This window comes from Oratosquilla oratoria, chromosome 6 (assembly GCF_046742065.1).
Source record: "Oratosquilla oratoria isolate Oo_2021 chromosome 6, ASM4674206v1, whole genome shotgun sequence".
NCBI classification, from domain to species: domain Eukaryota; kingdom Metazoa; phylum Arthropoda; class Malacostraca; order Stomatopoda; family Squillidae; genus Oratosquilla; species Oratosquilla oratoria.
In genome coordinates this window covers 58,279,443-58,306,476 of record NC_134782.1, presented here as the reverse complement: position 1 = coordinate 58,306,476, position 27,034 = coordinate 58,279,443, and the positions used below count along the sequence as shown (strand labels likewise).

Genomic DNA, 27,034 nt, shown 5'->3' with positions numbered 1-27,034 from the left:
ATTCATAACAAATTTTATTACTTGAAAACAAAGTCTGGCAAGCTGACTATAAATCATCCCTGTGATCAAAGATATCTGAATAAAATATGTACCAGTTTGTATAATGCAATAAAGTAATTAGTCTCAATGTCATAGAAACTTTCTAACAATTACACAAGTTTCAAGGAAATTACATCTTTTTGAATCGTAAACATCCCTTTTCAAGTACTTCCCCCAAGATAACATGCAACTATGGGTTGCATGTATGCATGTTTAAAATACGAGCTTAGTGTGTGCAGACACACAAAAAAAATATATATATATGAATAAAAGGGGACATGGTGGTTCTGTGGAAATGGGCACTGGTGTTTCAAGGTGGGAAGATAGGGCAGCATTTGGAGGCTGTGAAGATAGATGGCAGTTTAAGTCCTACCAAAGTCAATGCATGATGGCAGGGAGGTCATAAGGCTTTAAATCCCTAAGCTCATTTGAAAGTATTAGTGTCTAACAACTTTGACAATGGTTAATGGCTGAGAAACTGGAACAAATATAAATCAATCAATCTGCTACCATGGATATCTCTTGCAGGAGACTTGCAGCCCCCCATTTAAGGTCTATGTAAGTATGTACGTGTGTGCAAAGTGGCTAAGCATGAATATGTATGCAGTCATTAAACATACACATAACTATATAGGAATATTTTATGTATTTTATGTACTAGTTATAAATTCTGTTTATGTTCATATAAACATGCATACATATTTACATGCAGTCAAGATAATCTGATTATCCTAATACAAGTGAAACATTTTGTTAACTAAGGCAAAGCATGTCTCATATTGTAAATTTTTCATAAGTGTCTCACACTGTAGCTTTCAAACTGTATTATCAACAAGAAAATTAGAATTAATCAATCTATCCACTGTTCTGGTTCTCTCTTGTACAAGACTGGTCCCAAGGAAATCAGTCAGGGCCACCAGTTCAACACTAGTCACCGAGAGATTTTGTGTTGCACTCCGGAGATTGTGCAGGTAGGACAGTGATAAGGTGCTCTGTGCCTTGTGTTGTGGTTACATCTTGGGCAACACGTGTATATTACAAGGCCAATACTGCATTAGTACAGTTTCAATGAAAGATGTTAACCTGAATGTAGGTATGCCAGTGCAATTCTTTCTCAACTTTGCAGTGATTCTAGCCAAGTCAATTTCTGGGAGTGTTTGTTGACATATGGTAGTTGTTGTCGTTCCCTAAACTGTCTGTCCGAGCAGTTCCGACATATGGTAGTTTATTGAGGGGGTGCTTATTCTGTGACCCTGAGTGTGTGTGTGTTTTTCTATGGATATATTGTGAAGTACAGGAGGTAGGCTGTTCCAGATGTTTGAGTATAATACTGCTGGGATAATTTTTACATCATGTTTGGTAGGCTGTATTTGTGAGACTTGTGCATGGGCTATGTGGGTTCAAGGGATTTTTTTTTTTAACTGTGTGCCAATTATTTCCATGTGCTGCCCTATGGGAAGAGTTCTGTTGTTTGCATGTTGATTTTCATTGTTGTTGTTTCAGTGCAGACAGTTCTTGTGGCTTTGTTTTGAGCTGTCTGTAATTTATTTTTTTGTTTGATACCATGCTGTAGATGCACAGTTAACTGTAGTTCTTACGAGTTATTAATACACATATATTACTTTTTATATTTTTTACATTCCAATTCTGTGCCTGCATCTGTTCTAAGTACATACATGACATTTACTACAAGACCTTCTGAAGGATATGGGTATCAAGTGTGAGGCTAGATATTTTAGGCTTTTTATCCTGCAACAAAGCTGACCATTTCATCTGACCACTGAGCATTTCTCTGATTCATGGTAGTCAGGGTAGACAATGTCATTTAGGACTTCAGAAGGGACACAGACATTCTGTTTAGTGTCAGCCTGAATTCCAGTTAAATGAGGCAAGTTTATAGTTTTCCTGACCTTTTTCTTAGCTGTGGTGCTGGGCTATTGTTATAGGGTTACCTACTTATATGAGAGCTTTACTGTTATGCTCCAGGTTTGGAATGGAAATGTAAGTAAATGTGCTAATAGAGTTCTTGGAAGGTTCCTCCTTCCTCTTTCCTTTTTCAAACAAGGAAATAATTAATGTAGTATGCCATTATTACAAACTCACTTGCTGTTGGTTAGATTCAAACTCCCTCCACTTCTGATCTTTGCCACAAATAGCAATGTTACCCACTTGGGTAGTGAGCATTCCAAAAGAATCCTTGTGCTCATAAAACTTTCCATAAACTTTTCTAAGTTTTTATAGCTATCTAAGGCAAGTTAATTACAACCTTTCAAATGATGGCCCTAGTTCAAATCCTTATGTAAGGTGAAAGGACTGGATAGCTATTCAAGCAGAGCATAAATTCCTCACACCTTTAACCCATTCAACTCCAATGACAAGATGTCTTGTCATTTGGTCAAATAAAACAAAAAATCATAAAACACCAAAATGTTTGATCAAACACCAGAAAAATATGACGTCAATCCTCGCTTCGCTCGCAGCGAAGAGAGGATTGACGTCATATTTTTCTGGTGTTTGATCAAACATTTTGGTGTTTTATGATTTTTTGTTTTATTTGACCAAATGACAAGACATCTTGTCATCGGAGTTGAATGGGTTAAGAGAATATACATATACCAAGGCATAAAATCATTCCTACCCATTCCATCCCTAAATACACTCCACTCCCCTCTCCACCCTCCCTACCATCTTAGCACCTCCTGGAGGACGGGTTGTCCCTGCACCTTGTCCACTGCCCTGGGTCAGAAGCAGTGTTATAATTTATACAAAACTGTTCATAACAATCACACACATTTTGGCAAGAGAATTATGCAATGTTCAATTCACACCTTCCCTGCTACAAAAGACACCTCTCCATATACTGTTGCTTTCACCAGCCACAGCTAAGCAGCCAAGCTTCCATTAGCATCAGGGCATAAGCCTTGCAGATACAGATTTCATAAAGGCTGCTTTCCTTTGGCTACATCAAGTAGGGGGGAAAAGTTTAAAAGTGAAAATTTTAAACAAAGAAAATACATAAAAAAAAAAAAACACAAATTCTAAGTTAGCAAAACATAAACAAATTGGAAGAAAAGATAGTACAGAACAAAGAGAAGAGAATACAATTATTATCTTGTATCACATGGACTCAACCAGAGAAATCAGTGTACCACAAAATATGACAGTTACAGAAAAGCCAACAAACTGATCTGCATTAGATGGAATAAATATCTGTCTACACATGACTACAGTACTCGTTTTCTCTGGAAAAAAGACCCACTGATACACTTCTTAGCCTCATCCTCCCCCTTTGGGCAAGCGGTCTGACATTTTAGCCACAGCACCTTCTCCTTTAGGCACAGCAATGGATGGCTTTTCCACCCGTTTGTTAACCATGTCACTACGATGTTCTGCCAATATCCGATTAGCAATTTCCTTACGTTCAGCCTGTATTAATAAAAAAGTTGAAGTTATGTACATGTCTGTACTGGATAACAAAAAATAATTTACAAACTCAGCAAAATACAGAAAGAAATCTTGGTATTCCCTTACCATGTCTTTCTTTAACTCAGCCATTTGTTTTTCTTTCTCTGCCAATGCCTTTCTTCTCAGTTCTTCTTCCCTGACCTTGGTTGGGTTGGGCACAATATGCTTGCTTCCACTCTGCCATTCTTCTGGATTTGGAGTAACATTCCTACATGGACCATAGAAAAAGTGTGCTATCAAAATCCTCACCCACATCAAAAGATGCTGTCATGGAGGACTGATACTTGGGCTCTGATTATGCCTAATATCTCTTGCACAATTCTGACTGTTTAAATGACCTTTTCCCAGATAAAGCTGACAACTAGCAACCGTTTCCCTCCTAGCGCTTTCAGCCGAGATGGAAAGTCAAAATGTAAAGGTGGCTTGGTAGTGGATTAAATCATCTGTTGCATTATAATTTTTGTTGTACAAGATGCATGGTCGCTACAGTGAAGTCTGCTCAAGAACTAAGCAGGCTCCACAGCAGTTACCATTACCTTATAGGGTTGTGGTAATGTCTCCCCAAAGGTGTACATTTCATCTGCAAGTATCAAACCTCTTTTTCTTTTTTTTTTTTAAAAGGACAGAAGGCAGGGAGGTGATTTAGAGTATATATATAGCAAAGGTTTTTTCCCCCCTTACAAGGGAGATAGCCAAAAACAAATGCATAAAACCACTCCCACCCATTCCATGCCCACTACTTCACTCCCACCCACCCCCTTTCCTCCCTCTTATCTTGGCTCTTCCTGTTAAGGTGCCTAGAGTACAATGCTTAAATAAGAATGAAAATGAGGAGCACAAGAAGATGCTGGGAGAAGAGTGAAGGATAGAGTAGAACTAGGAGTGGAGGAGGAATGGGGATGTTTCAAGGTGGGAGTCACACGGTGTGCAAAGAGGGTGTGTGGAACAATGAGGACAGAAGGAAGAAGGAAGGTTGGAGTAAGAATGGTGGAATGATGAAGCAAAGATGATTATAGAAGAAAAGAAACAAACATTCACAGATTGGTTGCAAAACAGGATGAAAGAATTATATTGGAGGTACACAGAAAAGAGAAGAGAGGTAAAGCATAGGATAAAGGAGGCAAAAAAGAAAGCAGATGTGAAATGGGTAGTATGACAGAATTTTTTTACAAAAGTAAAAACATGTTTTGGAAGGAAATTAAGAGAGGTAAGGGAGGCGAATTAAGTAGAGAAAAGGTAAAAGGTGTAAATGGAGAGATGATAATGGAAGATACAGCAGTAAGAGGAAGATGGGCAGAATATTTTAGAGAGTTCCTGAGTGTGAAGGATGATAGGGAGGGAAAGGCACAGTGGGAAGCGCTAAAAAATGATAGTGATGAGTGAGGAAAATAGAGGAAAAATAAGAAAAGATGAGGTGTAAGCAATTATTAGAATTATGAGAGCAGATATGATTGGGTTAGTTGGGTGTCATGAGGAGTGTCTAAAAAAGGGATGTACAGTGATGGTGGACTGGCTGATGAGGTTATTTAATGTTTGTTTAAAAGAGGGTAGTGTCAGAGGACTGGAGGAGTGCCTGTATAGTTCTGCTTTACAAGGGGAAAGGGGACAAGTGTGAGTGTAGTAGTTTCAGAGGGATCAGTTTGTTGAGTGTGGTTGGGAGGGCTTATGGGAGGGTTTTGATTGATAGGATTTGGAGAACAGAGGAAGTAATTGATAAAGAACAGTGTGGGTATAGGACAGGTAGGGGTTGCATGGATCAGATTTTTGTGGTAAGGCAGATATGTAAGAAAGATTTAGGAAAAGGTACGAATGTTTTTGGGCCTTTATGGATTTGGAAAAGGCTTATGACAAGGTAGGAAGGCACTGTGGGAGGTATTGTAGATATATGGGATAGGAGGAAAGCTCTAAAGAGCAGTCAAGTTTTTACAAAAGTAGTAGAGCCTGTGTTAGAATTAGAAATGGAGAGAGTGAGTGGTTTGAGGTAATGGTGGGACTTCACCAAGGATGTGTCATGTAACCATGGCTATTCAATTTATACATGGATGGAGTGGCACGAGGTAAATGCAAGGGTAATGGGCTGGGGATTGGAGATGGTTAAAGAAAATGGAAAAAAATAGGAGACAATCAAGTTGTTTGCTGACAACACTGCACTTGTAGCAGGATCAGATGAGTGATCACGGAAGTTGAAGATAAATGTGGGTAAAAGTAGGATGATGAGATGTACAAGGGTAGAGAATGGAACCAAATTGTAAGAGAGTATTAAAGGAGACAGACTGGAGGAAGTGGATAGCTTTAGATACTTGGGGGGGGGGGATGTGCCGGGGAAGGTAGGGGTTAAGGTGGAGGTAGAATGTAGACTAATAGAAGCAAGTAAATGCCTTGGGGGATTAAAAGTGTTATGAGAAATAGACATTTGGGAATGGATGCTAAGAGGAGACTGTACGAAGGGGTGGTTGTGCTGACAGAAACATGGAACATAAGAAAGGAAGAGTTTATATGTGTTTGAGATGAAATGCCTGAGAAGTATGGTAGGGGTTACTAGGCTGGATAGAGTGAGAAACAAGGAGGTAAAGAGGAGAGCAGGGGTGGAAAGGGCATTGGCAGATGGGGTTGAAAGAGTATTGGGATGGTTTGGACACATGGAAAGAATGAGTGAAGAAAGATTAGTAAAAGTTGTAGGCAAGGCAGAGGTGGAGGAAGTGAACAAACTAGATGCTGAAAGACACAAAGACGGGTCACTACGAGCATAGCTCTCTTCCCATATAATACAACTAGGTAGGTAAATACATTCAAATTCCTCCTCTCTTATGTTCCATGTTTCTGCCCCATACAGTGATGTTGGCACAATCACTCCTTCATACTGTTAGCATCCTTTCCCAAATGTCTATTTCTCATTACACTTTTTAATCCCCCTAGGTATTTACTTGCTTCTCTCAATCTACATTCTACCTCCATCTCCACTCCCTTTCCTGCCACATTTGCACCCAAGTATCTAAACTATCTACTTCATTCAGTCTCTCTCCCTTAACACTTGCTTCCAGTCTGCTGCCACTTTCTCCCCTTGTATATCTCATCACCTTACTTTTACCCACATTTATCTTTAACTCTCTTCTTTCACACACCCTCCCAAACTGTCACTAGCTTCCTCAATCCCTCCTCTGAATATTTCCACATACAAGTCACAACTGGAATCTTAAAACCAAATTACATAATATGTGCACTAGTACCCTCGATATTATTCTGCCATATTTTGTTCCAATGACCCATGTGTTTCCTTCATCTACTGTACGATATATTTTAAACTTATGTTGTCTTTAACCCTAAAGGCTGACAACTAATGCCACAGTGACTTGTAATCAACCAAGACTAACAGGTTTGATCATGATTCAACAGTGGTGTGAAGTCATAAGGTCCAACTTTGTAAACTCTACACAACTTTTAACAGGATGAAAAATATGAAAACATATACCACATACCTGTTAGTTACAAGGACATTAAGGATTTCTGATGCATCACTACTGGCTGGAAAGTGGATGTATTCACCATCTCTTATCCAGCCAGCTCTCTCCAGGAACAAGCGGCCACCTTTGTGCTGCCACACCTCATTTTTCACTCGTTCATTGGTAATACGCAGTTTCCTGTACAGAGATAAAAGGCAATGTTAAAAGTGTGTATTTACCTAATTGTAATTTACAGGAAAAGGGCAATATTCATTGGGTCCTGTCTACTACTCTTCAAATTATCATACCTACTCTCAAATTAATTTACAGTTCCAACTTAATACTCTTGATTTCCAATTATATTGTATTTATTTGAATTCATGTATTGTTCCAGTTTGGACTATATCACCTTCTAAGCTATTCCAAGCATTTAGGCATCAATATGGAAATCTGTATTTCTTCATATCCTTTAGACATGTGGTATTTCTTGATTCATTCCCACGAACTCTAAAAACTCTTCTATCCTTAACCCATACATCGTTGGCCCAACGTATAGCTCAGGTACATGCCGGTGTTGGCCTTTTTTTTTTTTTTTTATAATTTGTCATAAGAACATAAAATTTGAAGGCAGAGCATGAAAAAAGTAGTCAAGAGTTGAAAATATTTGCATCTGTGACCAGTATCAGCATGAGATCAGATGTATAGGTCTATGGTAAGCAAGTTGAGAGGGTATGGTTGTATATCTAGCATGTTCTTTCCCTCTCATTCATGTTTTCCATGCATATTAAGGACGTTGGTCCACTTCAGATTTTTTTTTTTTTTTTTTTTTTTAAATGATCTTATTGTACAAAAATAATCAATATTCAAACAAATACAAGTCCCAACTATTTGTGCTAATGCTTTGGTATTTTTTAAAGAAAATATTGGGCACATAAAAAATAGGCTTCAAATTTAATTTTGAGGTTTCTACACTCCAAACATACAAATTATTTGGTAATTCATTATTCAAGTAAATCAAGACATTCAAAGTGTTTATAAAGGAGACTCTTACTTATAACTGATTTTTTTTTTTTTTTTTTTCTTCTGCTGCAGCCCTCTTTTATTTTGATGGTCTTGGCATTTCAAACACGTGTTTGTAAGCTGTAGGAAACCAAGTGGAAGCAAAGAAATTGCTGTGCATAATAAATGTCCACACAGCCATGTGGACCACACATTCCCTAACCACATTGTATGGAACTGTTGCACTCTCCCTCCTCTCTCTCTAGCATACACATGCCCACACACTCTGGAATAAAAATGCAAATTTTGTGGATTTCAGCAACGAGGGACTACCTGTGTTGTATTAGTAGGGAAGGGGAAAGCTCATGGTGTAGTGGGCAAGTGAAGAAAAAGAAGGGTAGGCATTATTGAGGAAAATGGAAAAAAATGAGGAAGGGGAGGAATGGGCCTTGGACGTCAGAAGGGGTGTCAACAAAAGGTGTGCAGATGACACAGACAAGGTTGAACAGGTGAGCAAAGGTATTAGAAGTAGAAATAATTACTTCTATGGATTTAATGAGGGAGGAGAGGACAACCTCCCCTGACCAGTAAGTCTAGAGGAGAAACTATTATATATATATATATATATATATATATATATATATATATAAATTAACAAAGCATGGGAGGTTAGGTTTAGCCAACTAACACTATACAAAGAGTTGATAAACTGGAACAACTAAAGAAGGAAAATCAAAACCTAACTAAAGAAATAGAAGAATTAAAAAGGCAGTTAAGAGAAGTAAAGGATGAGAATGAGGAATTAAAGAGGAATAATAAAGAGAATAACGAGTCCATAGCAAAAGAGGTAAGTGGTTGGAAAAAAGTACAAGAGAATAACAAAATTGAATTTAGAGATATAGTGAAACAACATATGAAAGAACAAACTAAGGACACAGTTATTAAAGTGATGAGTGAGAAGGAAAATATAGCAAGAGACTTAGCAGATACAAAGAAATGTATAATTATATTAGGAATGGAAAAGAAGCATAATCCAAATAGGACTACAAGACTAAAGGAGAAGGAAAAAGTAAACCATGTATTAAAAGTAGTTCACAAAGATGAACAAGAAATAGGGAAACTGAAAAAATATATAGACTAGGGAAATACAATACATTTAAGTCCAGACCAATTGACTAAGGAAATATAATACAGATAAGTCCAGACCAAATGACTAGGGAAATACAATACAGATATGGATCAAAAGGTCTCCTGTCGGCATGCTTTGCCTTTGTAATCCTTTGTAAAGTCCAGACCAATTAAGGTTAAATTCAGGTCACAAACAACAGCAGACAATATCTTAGCAAAAACAGGGAAACTAGCAAAAAATTATCCGTATAAACAGGTATGGATAAAAAGAGATGAATAAAGATGAAAGCAAGAGAAAACAAAGGAAAAGAATGAGAACAGAACAGAGTCAAAGATAAATTCTATTGGAGAGTAGTGGATACAAAAGTGAGGAAATTGTTCATAGTAGAGAAAAACAGAGGGGAAAAAGAAAACAGGATGGAGGTAACAGAAAATTAATGGTGTCTTTCACAAATATAGATGGCTTAATAACAGGCTTGAATGAACTGAAGGAAAAATGAACTGGATATAATGGGAATTATAGCGACAAAATCAAAAGGTCCATTACCACCCAACAATGTAGGACATGGCACATGTAATTACTGGATTAGAAACAGAGAAGTAAAACAAGGGGGTGGAGTTATGTTACTGACTAAGAAGGATATAAATGTGAGGAATGTTACATATGGAAAGAATAGAGATGATTATGATTGAAAGAGGCCATGGACAAGAAGAGCAGGAAGTTTGTGGTAAATTATGTGCCTCCTAAAATGGCTTCGTGGGACAAGAGATAACACAAAAACATGTTAGATGACACAAGGATAACACTAAATAAGATAATGGAAGATGGAGGAAGAATAGTTATAATGGGTGACTTTAATTGTAAAGAAATCTGCTGGGAAGAGATGACAGTGAAGGGTGGAGATGACCTATGGGGAAATTTACTACTTGATATGATTATAGAACATACATTGATGCAATGGATACAAGAGAATACTAGGTATAGAAATGAGGAAGAATCATAGACTGGAGCTAATAATCACATCAGAACCCAAAATAGTGGACAAGTGAATATAAGACACCAATAAGTAAGTGACCACATATTAGTTGAACTGGAACTAAATGAGGAAAAATACATGAAAAAAAAAATAATAATAATAATAATAAACAAATAAATATATATATATATAGAAAGGGAAGATTGATGTATGGAAAAACAAATTTTGATCAAATATGAGAATTTTTTTCAAAAAGCAGACTGGGAAGAGATACACAAGGAGGAAACAACTGTAGAAGAGAAATGGAATATTTTGACAAAAATTTATAAAGGAGTGGAAAAGTATGTTCCAAGACAAAAACAAGAAAAAGGATATGTAAAGTGTTAGTACAAAAATAGATGCAGGGGGTTAAAAGACAAAAGGGATAAAGCTTGGATAAAATTGAAGAAAGACAAAAGACCTGAAAAATGGAAAATATATACTAGTTATAGAAATCAATATGTACAAGTGTGCAGAGAAGAAAAGAGAAAATACAAAAAAGATGTCATAGAAAAATGTAGATCAACCAAAACCATTTTACAAATTTGTAAACAACAAACTGAAAAACAAACAAGAATTAGAAAAACTATGACAAGGTGGAGTTGAATACACAGAGGAAATAGAAATGGTTTTCTTGGTGACAATTACTTAATTCAGCATGTAAAAGAGCCCACAAGATATGGAAACTTACTCGATCTTTTGATCACTAGCCGCAAAAGCATGGTAAGTGATGTAGAAGTCGGTGAATCTGTTGCAAATAGCGATCACAACTTAGTCACATTCAAACTCCTAAACAATTTTAGAATAGATACTTGTGCTTCTCAAATACCCGATTTCAGTAAAGCTCAGTTCATAGGACTACGTCAGGAGCTTCAGCTTACAGATTGGGAGGCAAAATTAAACGAAAGGCCTATAGATCAGATGTGGGAAATATTTCAAAATACGCTCACTAAGGTGATTCAAACTTACATTCCTTTTAAGGACAGACGTCCCCCAAATCAGGCTCGCCCAAAGTGGCTCGACAAAGAAACTGAAAAAAGTATTGCTAAAAAGAGACAGGCTTATAAGAAATATAAGTGCTCGGGTGCATCTAATGACTATGAAAGTTATGTATCAATACAGAGAGATTTAAAGAAAACGACAATACGAAATGAACATCGCTGATAAATTCAAAGAGAATCCCAAAGAATTCTATAGTTACATTAGAGATAAAAAGGTTGTTAGGAATCACATTGGTCCACTATTATCTGCTGACAGTCAACTTGAATATTCAAATGAAGGAATGTGTAATATCTTAAACAATTATTTTAGCTCGGTATTCGTAAACGAAACACCTCAAAGTGAATTCCAAACTGAAACCTGTCAAAAGTCTGGGGTAAACTTACTCACTACGGTAAATATAACAAAAGAAAAAATTAAAAGGTGTATAGACAAACTCAAAGTTAATAAAACACCAGGGCCTGACGGTTGGCATCCAAGAATCTTAAAGGAAATGAAAAATGAGATTGTTGTTCCATTAGAATTTTTTTTCAAGAAATCCATCATATCCGGAGATGTCCCAAGAGAATGGAAGCTAGCTAACGTTACTCCCATATTCAAAAAAGGTGACAAAAAGAAACCAAATAACTATAGGCCTATAAGTTTGACTTCAATCGTAGGAAAAATAATGGAAACTATCATCAGAGATGCTATCGAACATCATTTAGAAAGTAACCGTTTGATAAATGATAGCCAGCATGGTTTCAGACGGAAACGTTCTTGCGTGACTAACTGACTCAAATTCTACAACACAGTTAACTCGAATTATGACAAAAGAAACAATATAGATTTAACATATCTAGACTTTGCAAAAGCTTTTGATACCGTCCCACACGAAAGACTACTTACTAAACTAGCTTTGCATGGAATAAGTGGTAGCCTATTAGGTTGGACTAGTAATTGGTTGAATGGTCGAAAACAGAGAGTTGTTTTAAATGGAAAAACTTCTGGATGGAAAAGTGTTGGAAAAGTGTTGCAAGTGGAGTTCCTCAGGGTTCCGTTCTTGGGCCACTTCTATTCATAGTATATATAAATGATATAGACCATGGACTAAAATCTACTGTTTCCAAATTTGCTGATGATACAAAACTGTGCGGAGTGGCAAATGATCACTCAAACCAATTAGATATTCAAGAAGATTTAGATCAATTACAGCAATGGTCTGAAAAGTGGCTAATGAAATTTAACACAAGTAAATGCAAGGTAATGCACATAGGTAAAAATAACAGTAAGTACGATTACAAGTTATTTGGAAATTCGTTAACAAAAGTGGATAGTGAAAAAGATCTCGGCGTAATTATCAGTAACGACCTAAATCATCCAAGCAGTGTATTTCAGCCTCTGAGAAAGCAAATAAGATTCTGGGACTGATTGCGCGATCTTTTGATTTCAAAAGTCCATCACTCATTAACAAGCTATATAAATTGTTAGTTCGTCCACATTTGGAATATGCTGTTTCCGTATGGTCACCGAATCTCATTAAAGACATTGACAGACTGGAAAAAGTACAACGGCGAGCCACAAAACTGATTCCGAATATCAAAAATAAATCATACGAAAATCGACTAAAGCACATGAATCTGTTTTCCCTAAAAAAGCGTAGACTCAGAGGTGACTTGATACAGGTCTTTAAGATTCTAAAGGGAATTGACAACATCAAAAGTGACAAAATTTTCACATTGAATGAGAATCAGACAAGAAACAATGGTCTCAAACTGTCCGGAAATAGATTCAACTTGGAAGTAGGTAGAAACAACTTTGCCAACCGTGTAGTTAATGAATGGAATAAACTTCCTGCACAGGTAGTGCAATGTAGTTCAGTTTGAAGCTTTAAGAATCATTTAGATAAATACCCAAGTAAGATGCTGTAATGATTATAATTTATCTTATATTATTTGTTTTTGTTTTGTTATCATTTGTCTGTCTGATTTTCATTTATTATTAGTTATGTGTCAATTTATTATTATTTACTATTTACCTGTTTGTTTATTATTTAACTATACCTATGCATTTATTTATGTATTTTATTTTTCATTTACATTATTATAGTTTTTATTTATTATTTTATTATTAATATGATATATATATATTTTTTTTGCATCCGACCTAGATATGGATCAAAAGGTCTCCTGTCGGCATGCTCCGCCTTTGTAATCCTTTGAAATTATGAACAAGCATTTTAAATCTGTATTTAAGAGGCAGAACCTACAACTTAGAGATGTCGAGTTGGAGGAGAAAGTCCCCCCTATGAAAGAGATAGAAGTAACAAGGAAAGAAATAATGAATCACTTGAGTACCGTATTTTTCAGACTATAAGGTGCGGGCAAAATCCTTAAAATCGGCTAAAATCGGGTGGTGCACCTTATCGTGAGGTGTGCCTTATGTGTGGCTTCAGTGCAAAAAAATGCCTCGGACAGTGACGTACTATTTTGACATGTTTCGTAGCTAGCCTGCTGACGGCGACAGTGCATAGGCCTAGCAAAAGTTACAACCAAGATGCATGTATCTTGACAAGAAAATTGTGAAATCTTCGACAGTTTTCGAGTCCATGCCACCGCATTCATTCACACTATCATGGCTATGACATGATAGCGTCCTCAACACACATTTTGCATTGGTCTAGTCTTGCTCCACTCCGACTGTAGTCATTTGCATATTTTTTTAGTTTCGACCATGGGTGCAATATAGCAATAGAAAATTGATTATTAATTTTGTAAATTAAAATGTATCAACGTAATATGCAATTTTGTGGGCGGAAAAAAAAAAAAAAAAAACCTTGCTACAAGCAAATATACTAATGAACAAAGTTGGTAGCATTGGATCGGGACGCCATCTTGTCGTCTGTCAATTGATGGCCTGAGTACTTCCGACAGTACCTCGCCAGGTACATTTTCTTGAAGCAATGTTATGGAGCGGAGATACATGCATTCCTTCAAGCTGCAAGAACTTTTTATACCCCACAAGCTGAGAGAGTGGTTGAAAAGCCCGCCGTCTCTCATGACGACGACAACAAGGATGAGCTGGATGACATTTAATTTGCAGGTAATGATTTATTAAACACAGGTTAGGTTAGGTTAGACGAATTTATCATCCTTTCATTTCTTCGACATTGGCATCTATCATAACAAACATGGCGTACCATTCGTCCGACACGACTTCGTTACTTACGAAATCTGTTTTAGCACAGTTTTTGTTTTTTATTTCTGCTCACAAAAGTGCACATTACATTGATACATTATAATTTACAAAATTAATAATTAATTTTCTATTGCTATATTGCGCCCATGGTCGAAACTAAAAATTTACTATCATTTGTAATAAATCTTGTGTTTTTAAATGAATAGAGAATTCCGGGAATAAAACTGGTAATGTTGGTTTTATTCCCCACAATTCCCATAACGTGTTTATGTAGTTTTTTTCGGGGTATTGGCAGGGCAGACCGTCCATGGAGGTGGTCTGATTTCACTGACCAAAATAAAAATATATATCATTTATTTTTGTAATTTTGCTAAATCCCAACCGATTTTTCTCATTCAACAATGAAAATGTTCAGTTCTGAATGCACTCACATATGCATGATTATCTGATGACAAGACCAAGTGCGCCTTACGGTCAGGTGCACCTTATGTAAGGACGGGGAATAGCAAATTAAGGGTGCGCCTTATGGTCTGAAAAAAATGGTAATTTCAATGTCAGAAAATCACATGGACCAGATGAAATGACAAACTGGATTTTGAGAGAATGCAGGAACAAACTAACAGACAAAATACATATTCTAATAAGCAGTTCATTGAAAGAAGGAAAAGTTCCAGAAGATTGGAAAAGAGCAAATATAGTACCAATATATAAAGGGGGAAACAAGGAAGACCTTAACAACTAAAGACTGGTCTCTCTTACAAGTATGGCAGCTAAAAGTTGTGAAAGAAATATCAAAATTAGATGGGTAAGGCATTTGAAAAAAACAACATACTAAATCAAAGGCAATTTGGATTTAGACAAGGACGATCATGCGTCACAAACTTGATGTGTTTCTATTGAAGGCTAATAGATGTAATACAAGAAAGAGATGGATAGGCTGATTGTGCATTTCTAGACCTGAAAAAAGAGTGGAACTCCACAACTATCAGAACTATCATATGAGGAGAGACTGGCAACACTTGAGCTATAGACATTAGAGCAAAGAAGAGAGGAGATTTGATAACTATTTATAGAATTATGAAAGGCATAGAAATAATTGATAGAGAGGATCTAATAAAATGGGATAGTAGAGATACAAGAGGACACAGAATGAAAACCAAGAAAGACAATTATAGAAGAGACCTGAAAAAGAACAACTTTCCCCACAGGGTAATAGATGTTTGGAACAAGTTAGATGAAGATGTGGTGTGTGCAAAATCAATACACGAATTTAAAAACAGATAAAACAGATAAAACTAGATAAAACAAGATATGAAGACTGGACACCACGAGCAGAGCTCCCCTTCCCGTAAAATACAACTAGATAAATATATACATACATACATACACACACACACACAGTCTCCATCAAGTACATTATCTTAAAAAAATAAATAAATAAAATGTAGTCAAAGCAATAACAAATTAGACTATATGTAGTAACGTATTCTGATGTCAGAGTTGCCAGCATGCAATAGTTACAGTGAAATGGTAATTATTCATAGTAAAAATTGCCATATCAGTTTAAAATTTTGGGATGTCGCTAACACTTGAAACTATTTTTAATGAGTTTTCAAAACTTTTCATTATTTCTATTTTTTTTTACCTCTGTAAGATATCGGCCATACCCATAATGCATGTACAGGTATTTACCATCTTACTGGATTTATACATCTTCTGACTGTCATGTAACTAATAAATAAATAAATAAATAAATAAATAAATAAATAAATAAAATAATTTCTATCTATATACCCCAAGCTTTCTCCCCCTTATAAGGGGCATAAAGTCAAAAGCATGTACCTACTCTCACTTATTCCACTCCCATCCATCACCCTTTCCCCGCTCTCATCTTAGATCCTCATGGAGGATGGGTCAGCCCGATTTCCCACCCACTGCCCTGGGTCCAAAGAAATGTAGCAACATCTCTCTGTTCCCTCATACAGAAAAAGAGATAGGGAGAAATCCCTTTGGGCTGTGTCAAAAAGGCATTTACACATAAACACCCCCTTCAATCCCTTGCCCCTCCCTTCCTTGCATAAGAGTATTATCTATAGTCACTCTCCACTCATCCATATATCTTCCCTTCTTAGCTTAACAGACATTCCCCTCTTTTTCATTGCCTCTTCACCCCCATCCATTTCATCCTCAAGTTCATTCCCTCCAACTCTGCCTTCCACACCTCTTTTACTAATCTTTTATCATTTATTCTTTCCATGTGTCCAAATCATTACAATAATTCTTTATCAGCCCTATATGCCATCTCCTTTTCCACTCCCGCTCTCCACCTCATCCCGTTTCTCACTATATCCAACTTAGTGGTAAAAATATTACCCAAAATATGAAAACAATGTATTGTCAATTTTCCCCAACATCCTGCAGTGTTACAAGATTATGAAAGGGTGCATGGGTGGCTCAAGTCAACCCATGACAGCAAAAATATGCAGTGTATAGCAGGACATTTATAACTCATCAAAATTCTATAACTGGGTTCACAAAAGCTCCAACCACTGCATACAACTGTCATGTCATGTAATGATGTACAAAAACCATACAGCTCACCCATGCCAATTTGTTAGCAGTTGCTATAGCAACTACTGCAATATTAAATTAGTTTTAGATACTTGGGTCTGAATGTTGCGGGAAAGGGAGGAGTTAAGGTGGAGGTAGAATGTAGATTGAGAGAAGCAAATAAATGCCTTGGGGAATCAAAAAGTGTAATGAGAAATAGACATTTGGGAATGGATGCTATGAAGAGATTGTATGAAGGAGTGATTGTGTTGACAGCACTGTATGGGGCAGAAACATGGAACATAAGAGAGGAGGAGTTTGAAAGTGTTTGAAATGAGATGTCTGAGAAGTATGATAGGGGTTACTAGGCTGGATAGAGTAAGAAATGAGGTGAGGAGATTAGGGTTGGGAGATAGGGTTGATGAAATAGTATTGGGATGGTTTGGACACATGGAAAGAATGAGTGAGGAAAGATTAGTAAAAGAGGTGTAGAAGGCAGAGGTGGAAGGAGTGAATATGAGGGGGTGACCAAGGATGAAATGGATGGATGGGGTAAAGGGGGCATAGGGAAAGAGGGGAAAGTCTGTTGAGGAAGGATGGGAGAGGATAGAAGATAGGGGCAAATAGAGAATGGTTGTGTATAGATAATGATGTGATGCATGAAGGGGAGTGGGTGGGGGATGGCGGGTGAGTGAGCATGTGTGAGAAATAAACTGATGCAGCCCGAAGGGATTCCTCCCAATCTTCTTTTCTGCATGAGGGGACAGAGAAGGGGGTTGCCAATTTAATGAGGCAGCCTTGCTGTGGATTGTGATGGTGTACTTGAAGCACTGTATATTTATTATTGTATATTATACTTCTGTTGTAAGAACCAAGTGTTCTGCTCGTGCGCTCGAGTTTTCCTGCCTTTGGGTTGGCATCCCCAATCTCAGTTTCTATTATGCTATCCAAGTGCACTATGTTTAGTTGGAGTGCTATAATTTAATACACTTTTCAATTGTTAATATTCTTTCATTAGCCATTCTCATACATATGATGGCAGCATAAAACAATATTGTGAACTCGAGTGGGGGACCAACCTGACACTTTGCCACGTTCCTTCTTATGCCATATATATGTTGACCAACTTGACTTCAAACTATGTTCCTCTTAAGAAGCCACTCAGGCGAAACTAGTCAGGAATAAAAGTATTTCCCTCAGCCCGTATTCCCTTTACCTCCTATTCACATTCGTCATAATGTATACACAATATTGTGAACATTTCTTTTGTGGTTTCTTATTTCGGAACACTACGTTGAACTTTGAACATTCAAGAACTCTGGCTAGACAGTTTCGTGGAATTTTGTATTTGTGTTCTCTCCCCTTTTTCTCCCTTTCTTTTGCCGCCAGGTCACCCAAGTGATTTTATTCAGTGCCATTGGAACAATTAATACCAGTGACTTAAAACAAACATTTGTGCTTAATTGCAGGAACAGTTTTCTTTCGCGCCAAGTTTTTTTTTATAGTCCCACGTGGTTTTCACTAACATTGTATCTGCTCTGAATTTTATGTCAAAGTATATCCACTGCTTTCTCCAGTGACTGTCCCTTTCTAGTGTTTTTCATTGTACTCAGGCTTGTACTTTTTTTTTTTATATCTGCATGCAATGAATGTTGTGGCAAAGTAGCATGCAGTTGATACTTTAGGGTCTATATGAGGCACCCCTATGGACCAGAGCCACACATCATTTTTGTTTGTGACAGAGGAGGACTCTGCTCACAGAAAATTATGACACTTTTATCATACTACTACTGTCCCTCCGTTATGCTGTCCCCCAACTCTTTGTTGCTGTCCTGTACCATTTCTCTGAATATTCATTTCTGTTACATTATATCTTTAACTAAGGTTTTATCAACTATCAACCAAAAACATTTTTGTACCATTATTTAAAAAGATGATGAGAAACAGGAATAGGAGGAAGATAACAAACAAAAAAGATGACAATAATCTCCCACTTACTTATATTGTTCTTTCCCAGGATTCCCAGTAATGTTGCGATGAATTTTGATTAAAGTTTCAATGCACTGTTTCCTTTCCTTAGAGGAAAGTTCTTCAAGTTGCATCAAGGATTCCTCAAGACCATCCATGGCTGAAAATTTTTCAAATTCATTATAATTAACTAAATATAATTAATTATAAATATATTTAACTGAGGGAGGGAGGGAGGGAGGGAGGGAGGGAGAGAGAGAGAGAGAGAGAAAGTGTGAGACAGAGAATGAGAAATAGAGATTCATTTCTAAATTACCTAAAATACCAAATTCATAATATATGCAGTCAACATCCCATAAACCATAAGGATTAGGGAGGAGGATGGATGGGGAGAGTGCAGTTGCTGGCTGTCAGCTCTACAAGATGGTAATAAGAATAATAAAAATTACCTCCAATTTCATCAGCTTGAAATCTGCAGCCTCTGATTAACTGGCAACATTACTCAGGCTCTGCCATAAATCTCTCTGGTAAGAAATATTGGACAAGAGTGCACTGCACTTGTGTGGGCCTATGTTTATGTCACAAAGGCAGTAGTATTATATGCAGAGCTGGGGGCACAACTGCCAGACAGGTAGTGCATTACCAAAAAATCTGGGGTGCAATTCCATCAATGTGTTACCGATTTTAATTTCCTTAGAGCAGTCAGCATTACTGCATATGTGTATATGTATTTACATATACACAGTATGTATATGCAGATTTTTCGGTAACACACTACCTGTCCAGCGGTAACGTGCCCTGCTCTGATGATGGGATAGTTGCCAGTTGTCAGCTCCAATGTGAAAAGGTGGAGGAAATACAATCCCAGTTGATATCTTGAGTTCAATCTGGAGCTATGTCCGAAGGTTACTAATTTTACTCATGTAAAGATTTGAACCTGCTACATAATGCACCTGGCACAGTTTCCCAGCACACTGAACAATGGTGAGTGTGCTGATAGACTCTAATGATGGACAGACTTTAAAGACATGCAGCAAGGGAGATCTTTTTAGAGATGTCCATCATGCAGTACAACCACTCCTCGTTTAACGACGACAATTGGGACCAGCGTCGCCGTCATTAAGCAAAAGTGTATACTTATTTTCGTGTATTTTCCCTCTTTTATACAGTACATTAAAACTTTATTTACTGTTTTGATAGTACAGAAAGCCCTCAAATAACGCAGTGGTTAGGTTCCTGAAATTACCGTGTATGACCAAATCCGCGTATGCTGACATTCCATATTAAATACCGGGGTATTTTTTTAGTTTCGACCATGGGCGCAATATAGCAATAGAAAGTTGATTATTAATTTTGTAAATTAAAATGTATCAACATAATATGCAATTTTGTGGGCGGAAATGAAAATGAAAAATACCTTGCTACAAGCAAATATGCTAATGAATGAAGTTGGTAGCATAGGATCGGGACACCATCTTGTCGTCTGTCAATTGACGGCCTTGGTACTTCCGACAGTACCTCGCCAGGTATATTTTCTTGAAGGAATGTTATGGAGCGGAGATACATGCATTCCTTCAAGCTGCAAGAACTTTGTATACCCCGCAAGCTGAGAGAGTGGTTGAAAAGCCCGCCAACGTCTCTCACGACGACGACAACGAGGACGAGCCGGATGACATTTAATTTGCAGGTAATGATTTATTAAACACAGGTTAGGTTAGGTTAGTTTAGTTTAGGTTAGACGAATTTATCATCCTTTCATTTCTTCGACGTCGGCATCTATCATAACAAACATGGCGTACCATTCGTCCGACATGACTTCGTTACTTACGAAATCTGTTTTAGCACTTTTTTTTTTTCCGCTCACAAAATTGCATATTACGTTGATACAATATAATTCACAAAATTAATAATTAATTTTCTATTGCTATATTGCGCCCATGGTTGAAACTAAAAATTTACCAATACTGGTATATACTGTACCCCAGGTAATTTTTGCAGCTTGCAGGATGGTAATGTAGACCTAAGCTTCAGAACACTTTACCTCACAGCTAATATCCACCATACAAGTTCATTTATAACATCATACAAATTTGCCTCAGCCAACTTATCGTACACGACGTCGTAACTTTGGGAGATTTACGTTAAACGAATATTGGTCTGTCATTAAGCCCGTCACTACTCCGCGTTGTCGTTAACCGAGTAGGTCATTAAACGAGGAGTGGTTGTACCACATTTGTAGGTACCAACAGTGGTCTCTCTACAATATGTAAGTATAATGTGAGTATAAAGTAATACAAAACTGTCAATAAGGACAGAGGTACCCATAAACTACTGACCACGGGGAAAGTATTGAATTACAGTGGTTCATCATTAAGAGTGAAAAGGGAACCTAAATGGGAGTACAAAATTAGGTCTCATTTGAGGGACGTGTGTTATCCTGCAACATACCATTCTGTAACTACAAATAGGTTTACTTCCCATATGGTGAATACACAACCCCAGGCTTTTATTACAATACCAAAGAAAAATAACTTCTATTACTATATCCACAAACTTACCCAAAGATCTCAAAGATCTGTGACACCTGCTCCATTTCCATTTCTTCCCAAACTTTCAACATCCCTTGAAACTGGTAAGCTCTTCTAATATATTCAATAAAGACTTAACTTTTTTTTTTTGTAAAATTATTCTAACTTGATTACATATCAAATCAAGCTGTTCCATTATTAAATCAATATAGCATAACATACAATCCTACAGCTGCCATCCCAACTGCAATTGGTGAAGTAAATAACTGTCTCCCTTCAATGAAGATGTATTTGGTAGATTGGTGTCCCCAAGAGATGAAGATTTCCATTAGTGTACAAGTAAAAAAATAAATTATTTGTATAAATATTTTGGTGTTTTTCAGCTTTACCAATACTATACATAACACTGGTTTACTGCCATTCCTGCATCAATGATTCCCATTCGCCTGGGTCAATGAAAGGAGTGTCAACATTGGACACAAGGGCATCACCACAGTAAAAACACTCTCCAGCCACAAGGGAATCAATTTCCATTTGTATCTGATCTCTTACACCCCAGCCACTGCCATCAGGAACATTGTCCTCATTGGACATAGCTAAAAGCCTGCCTTTTAGCTCAGAAATCTTGCGTTGTTTAGTATCAGATAAATACATGAGAATAGCATCTGACAAACAGTCTTGATGGAACTTATGTGAGCAGGGAAAGAGATAAAATGGACGTGCAAGCAAAGGGTAATTGCATTCACAACATTTGTCTTGGGCATGGATATATGAAAACTTCTGTTTAAATTTCTGTATATCTTTTCGAATGTTTTCTGCTGCTTTGGAGGCATCATCCATCTCTGTCTTTAGATCTTCAATATGCTGATTGTAATCTTGTAAGGAGGCACAAATTGCATCTTTAAATTGGTCAATTGTAACAAAGTCTGGAAAGAAGGGCAGAATGTCCTCAATTTTGATTAGCTCACATTCTTTTAACACCTCCATGGCTCGAGCTACATCTTGTTCTTTTTGAACCACATGAGAGGCAATCATTAGCCACAACTTCTTACGAAGGTCCTGATCATGACGAGGCCTATTAGCAGTTGCTTTTGCTAACGCAGTATCAAACTTGAGAGCCATTTCAACTGCATCCTGATATAATCCCATTGTGGTGAGAATGTGTACACATGCTCTCTCTTCTCCTGCAGACATACACTCTCGGAGTGCAAATTTTACATCATAAGATACACCCATGCCATCATCTCCTTGTAGCTTGAGATAAGGTAAAAGTTTTTCTGGAGAGAGGCAGGCATAAAGAGTGATCAAGAAGTTATGAACAACTTGATCAGTTACATCCAATTTATCAATACAATGCTCTAAATATCGCAGTACCTCAGTGCCTAAGCCATGGGTTGTATGTGCATGGACCAAACTTGGCAATAAGCGCACACAACTTAGTCTTTTCCCTTGTCCTATCAATGCATCAACAGTTGGTCTGGGAATAGCTTGTAGCAAAGTTGGAATATGCTGATAGAATAATTGCTCTGACCCTTGTGTGTTCAAAATATCCAAGGCCTCAATATGTCTTCCATGATTAATCAACTGATTGATTACTCTGTCAAAGTCTTTCAGCATAACAGCTATACTGACAAAATTATCTTGATCATCATGGGAAGCCAAGAGGCCATAGACTGAACCAGCATTGTTACTAATACATTGTTTCACTTTGGGATCTTTTAGAAAAGACTTAAACTCTTCATCACAATTATGGTAGTCAGCTGAATTCCTCTGACCAGCATCTCTTAGGTTACCCAGTTTCTTTAGATACAATTCTATGAGCCACATTACAATGAGGGTAACTTGTGTTTGTTCGCTAACTTTCAATCCTGTCAACTTCTCCAGCAAGTAGATTTTCAATGCTTCTTCTTCTCCCACTTTAACAAATTTCAAACTGACTTCCTCAAAAGAGCTAAATGTTTTAGCAAACAGCTTTGCACTCTTGATATAGTGTGTCTTCTGGAAAAGATCCTGTGCTTCCTGCAAGTGCACAATTGACAAGTTTGAAAGGTCACCACTACAATGCTTTTCTGCTAATTCATAATTTCCCTGCTCTAAATGAATCCTCCATACATTTCTCCCTTCCCTGTCAACTTTATACTTAAATACTCCTCTTTCAGCAAACACCCATATAGTTCCTTTCACTGTATCCTTTGTAATTCCAACTAAACATCCACAATCTTCAGGGATTCTGTCCTCAAAAACTACTTGATTATTCAAAAAACAAATCCCACACACCTTGTCAGGCCAAACTATGAGTACATGAAACTCAGTAACAATCATACCACAAGGAGGACTGGAAGCATCACAATTTTCAGGATACGTATGCAGTTTCCGGTTGACAGTCATGTCATCTTGACTACTTAATGGCCAACTAATTTCTGCTGTATATACACCTTGCTCTGTCATCCATGCAAAATGTTTTGCAGTTAATGTGTTGGGTACACTGTACAGCTGTAATACTGAAGACTTCCAATTCGATGGGAGGTCCACTGGTTTAAGTGGTAGTGCCAAGTAATTATTGAAAATAGTAGCGAACAATGGCTTCTCCTCTGTTCCTCTTGTGTGCCCACTGAACTGATACAGCTTGTCTATGGTTGCTGCTAAGATTAGGTAGAGCTGATCATTGTTTGGGCAACAATGTACATCCAACGCTGTGATAGCTACTGGGCCCTCCTTCCCCAAGTCAAACATAACTTTACAATATTGCTCATGACCTGACTGAAACATTTTTTCATCCGATGTTAGTTCCATTTCTAAAATAACACCTCTTGATGTACCCACCAGAATGGATCCCGTTAAGTTTTCTGAATGGTTGCGCCGATTCCATGCTACAGCAGTTACCAAATATCCTTTCAGTTTACTTGTTGACTTTGGCTTTCCATTGCTCCAAGGCAAATAAATAGTATCTACTGCAGTACTACCATCTTTACTAGAAATGCTTACTAATATATGCTGACCAGTAGGATCAAGGAAAACTTTATGAATTTTAGCTTGAAGGGCTAATTTACTTAAATCCACTTCTTCTAAAAGATTTGGTTGCTGCAGGTCAATCTTGATGAGCTCTTTGTTTGCCATGGCCAGAACCAAATGATTGTTACTCACTACCAAGTGAGTTACAGGATGTGGAGGAGGATAGCTCACTCGTAGTTTGCTGAATATCGCAGACTCATCTTCAAGTTTAAGGTTCATGAATGTGGTGGTACCAAGAATGGACTGTGACAAGCTGGTGGGTCCACTTGACTGTTGCTGGGACTCGTACTGGTCGAAGATTGACGCCATGGTTGGTGAAGACACTTAGACTTAACTAATACTATTTTCAGAACTGCTTAGTTCAAGCTAATCCACTCTGCCATTACCCAGGGTACTTATCCTTCAGTTGAATACTTGTAATATCTCGTTTTACCTTCTCGATAATGCAGGAACCTTCTACACACTTCAAAATGTCATGGCTCGTAAAATATCGGCATCTAAATTATTATATTCGTTTACATATCTTGCAAATCCGGATCGTCACTCAACACAGGGCAGCTGACATCAAGCTTTATATATCAAAAGTACTGCCGCAAGATTCTTTCACTTTCTCACAGTACACCATCACTTTCATATTATCATCGCTGAACTCAACGATTACTTATTTAACCTAATTTGGCTATAAGTCACCGTTTGTCATACGACAATAACATTCTCTACTAACACCCCTCCCCTTTTGCCTACCATTTTCTTTACAGTAACAAGAGTTTTCAGAACCAATACCAAACAACCAAAGCCACTAGTTCTCAGAACCATAAACATTACCAAATAATAAGTGCTTTCATCCTAATAGTAAATACTCGATGTTAAAGGGTTGGAATAATGAATATTATATCTACCTGATGCGCTAACAAGTCTAAATATAAAACATATGACTAATGAAAAGTTACCCGCAGTTTCGTTAGGTTCCAAAACCCGTTCTCCTCATACCTGACACGTAGCCAAAATGTGTACGTGTGGGACGTATCTTTATCGTCTTACGTCCAATCAATTGAACTTCGTCATGCATGTCATAAATACTTATCTAAATGGTCTCATAATAGTAGTCAATAATTATAAAGGGTTTTATGATAAAATCTAATTAGGTGGCAAGGGCCTGCATAGATCAGCATACACCAAGAACTCTAAGAATAATGGAAACAGTAATGTTCAGCTAGTTCACGAAATTCTGGATTTATGTCTGACTTTGGCTACCTCCCTCGGTATATGTATTTTACGAATATATATATATATATATATATATATATATATATATATATATATATATATATATATTTAGATTTTGGAAACCCGACTTCAACATGTAGACTAATTACTGAATTACGCAGGTGTTTAGATGATGATGCGACAACATACAATAATGTCATTTTCTGTCGTCCATGAGCATGCAGCTCGAGCTGAAAAGACTAAAAGTACGTCAGACAATATTTTATATTGGCAGAAAAAGGGCATATTAGCATTACTACTACTATTAAAAAAATACAAAGTAAAGTTTGGCTGTTTATGGCAAACTGGAGTTAGTCTAGTTTGTTCCTTTGCGGAAATTTGCCAGGTGTATCTTGAAATACGTTACTAAACGAAAGTATAGTTGGTATTACGACGATAATATCATCGCCTTATACGTTTGATCGGTATTTTAAAAATACCAGCAAATATTTGGCAATACCAATCCTACTTAAAGACTTAATCAGCCTAGTCTACATGAAGGCACCAAGAAATTAGACAGGGTATATTTATATCGTTGCGAATCCACCAAGTACAACGCAAGTTGTTACTAGTCTTGCTGTGTGTGTATTAGCTAGGTTTCCCGTACCTAGCGTTCTGGAGAAAAGCTGCCAGAAACTTCCTTACAGATGATTTATTGATAGTCACCAGTATAACCTAGATTTAAAACATTAAAAATTTTCGCTCTTGGGAAACGTATACTAGTTAAATGAAAGCATTGTGGGAATAGCGGATTGGCATAAAACCACAGTACGGTGTCATTACTCCATCCAATTATATTCGCAGCAGGAACAACGATTGCAGGAAATCATTGAATTATTTGAGAGTATACATTTAATACCGGTTTAAGTTTTTTGTTCAGTACAAAACACTGCACCGATTCGATGCTATATGATTTGTGCCAGGCTCCTTTCAACCTTTTGTTTGTAGTTTGTGACTTTTGTCTTCGGTCAACAATATTTTCGTTTAGTGTTGCTTTGTCGTCACTGCAATTATACTGTTTCCAGAATCACAAAATTTATAATTACTTTAAGTCACTTAATCACTTACATAGCGCAAACACCGACGTTGTATATATCTTAGATGGTGATCGTATGAGCTGCAAGTATAGTCTGTTGTAACCAGTTTATATATCTGAAGTTCTTGGCCAACTTAAACAAAGGAATCGTGCCAAAACGTTCTAGTGCGTACGGCCGTACGTATTCACGTATTCCACAAAAAACATTTCCACTGGACCCTCCCCCGTGACGTCATGTTTCTCGTATTATATGTGGTTATCCATATATCACACATGTCATAATAATTGTGCCAGTTGGTTAAAGTAATTTAAGTTAGTGTATTTTCCAAATAGCAGAAGGGACCGACTGGGTAATGATCATTTGCCTGGTCGATACCGTTGCATCTTATCACGTTCCTTGGAACTCTCAAA

The 27,034-nt window shown here is 37.2% G+C and overlaps 2 protein-coding genes across 7 annotated transcripts; both read right to left on the bottom strand.

The window, feature by feature from the left end:
* Positions 1–26,812, bottom strand: LOC143026498 (uncharacterized). 6 transcript variants are annotated; one of them, XM_076187001.1, is made up of 5 exons: positions 26,656–26,812; positions 18,812–18,941; positions 6,981–7,142; positions 3,571–3,712; positions 1–3,465 (listed from the first exon to the last, which is right to left on the bottom strand). In XM_076187001.1, exons 2-5 carry the CDS (start codon positions 18,937–18,939, stop codon positions 3,316–3,318), a joined length of 582 nt encoding a protein of 193 aa, XP_076043116.1. In that variant the 5' UTR covers positions 18,940–18,941; positions 26,656–26,812; the 3' UTR covers positions 1–3,315. The 6 variants fall into 6 exon arrangements, with proteins under 6 accessions (XP_076043116.1, XP_076043114.1, XP_076043115.1 ...); XM_076186999.1 differs by lacking the exon at positions 26,656–26,812 and adding an exon at positions 25,312–25,405; XM_076187000.1 differs by lacking the exon at positions 26,656–26,812 and adding an exon at positions 25,012–25,055.
* dor (vacuolar protein sorting-associated protein 18 dor) lies at positions 21,711–24,701 on the bottom strand. The gene has a single exon (XM_076186998.1). It carries the CDS (start codon positions 24,628–24,630, stop codon positions 21,721–21,723), a length of 2,910 nt encoding a protein of 969 aa, XP_076043113.1. The 5' UTR covers positions 24,631–24,701; the 3' UTR covers positions 21,711–21,720.
* Positions 26,813–27,034: the final 222 nt, after the last annotated feature.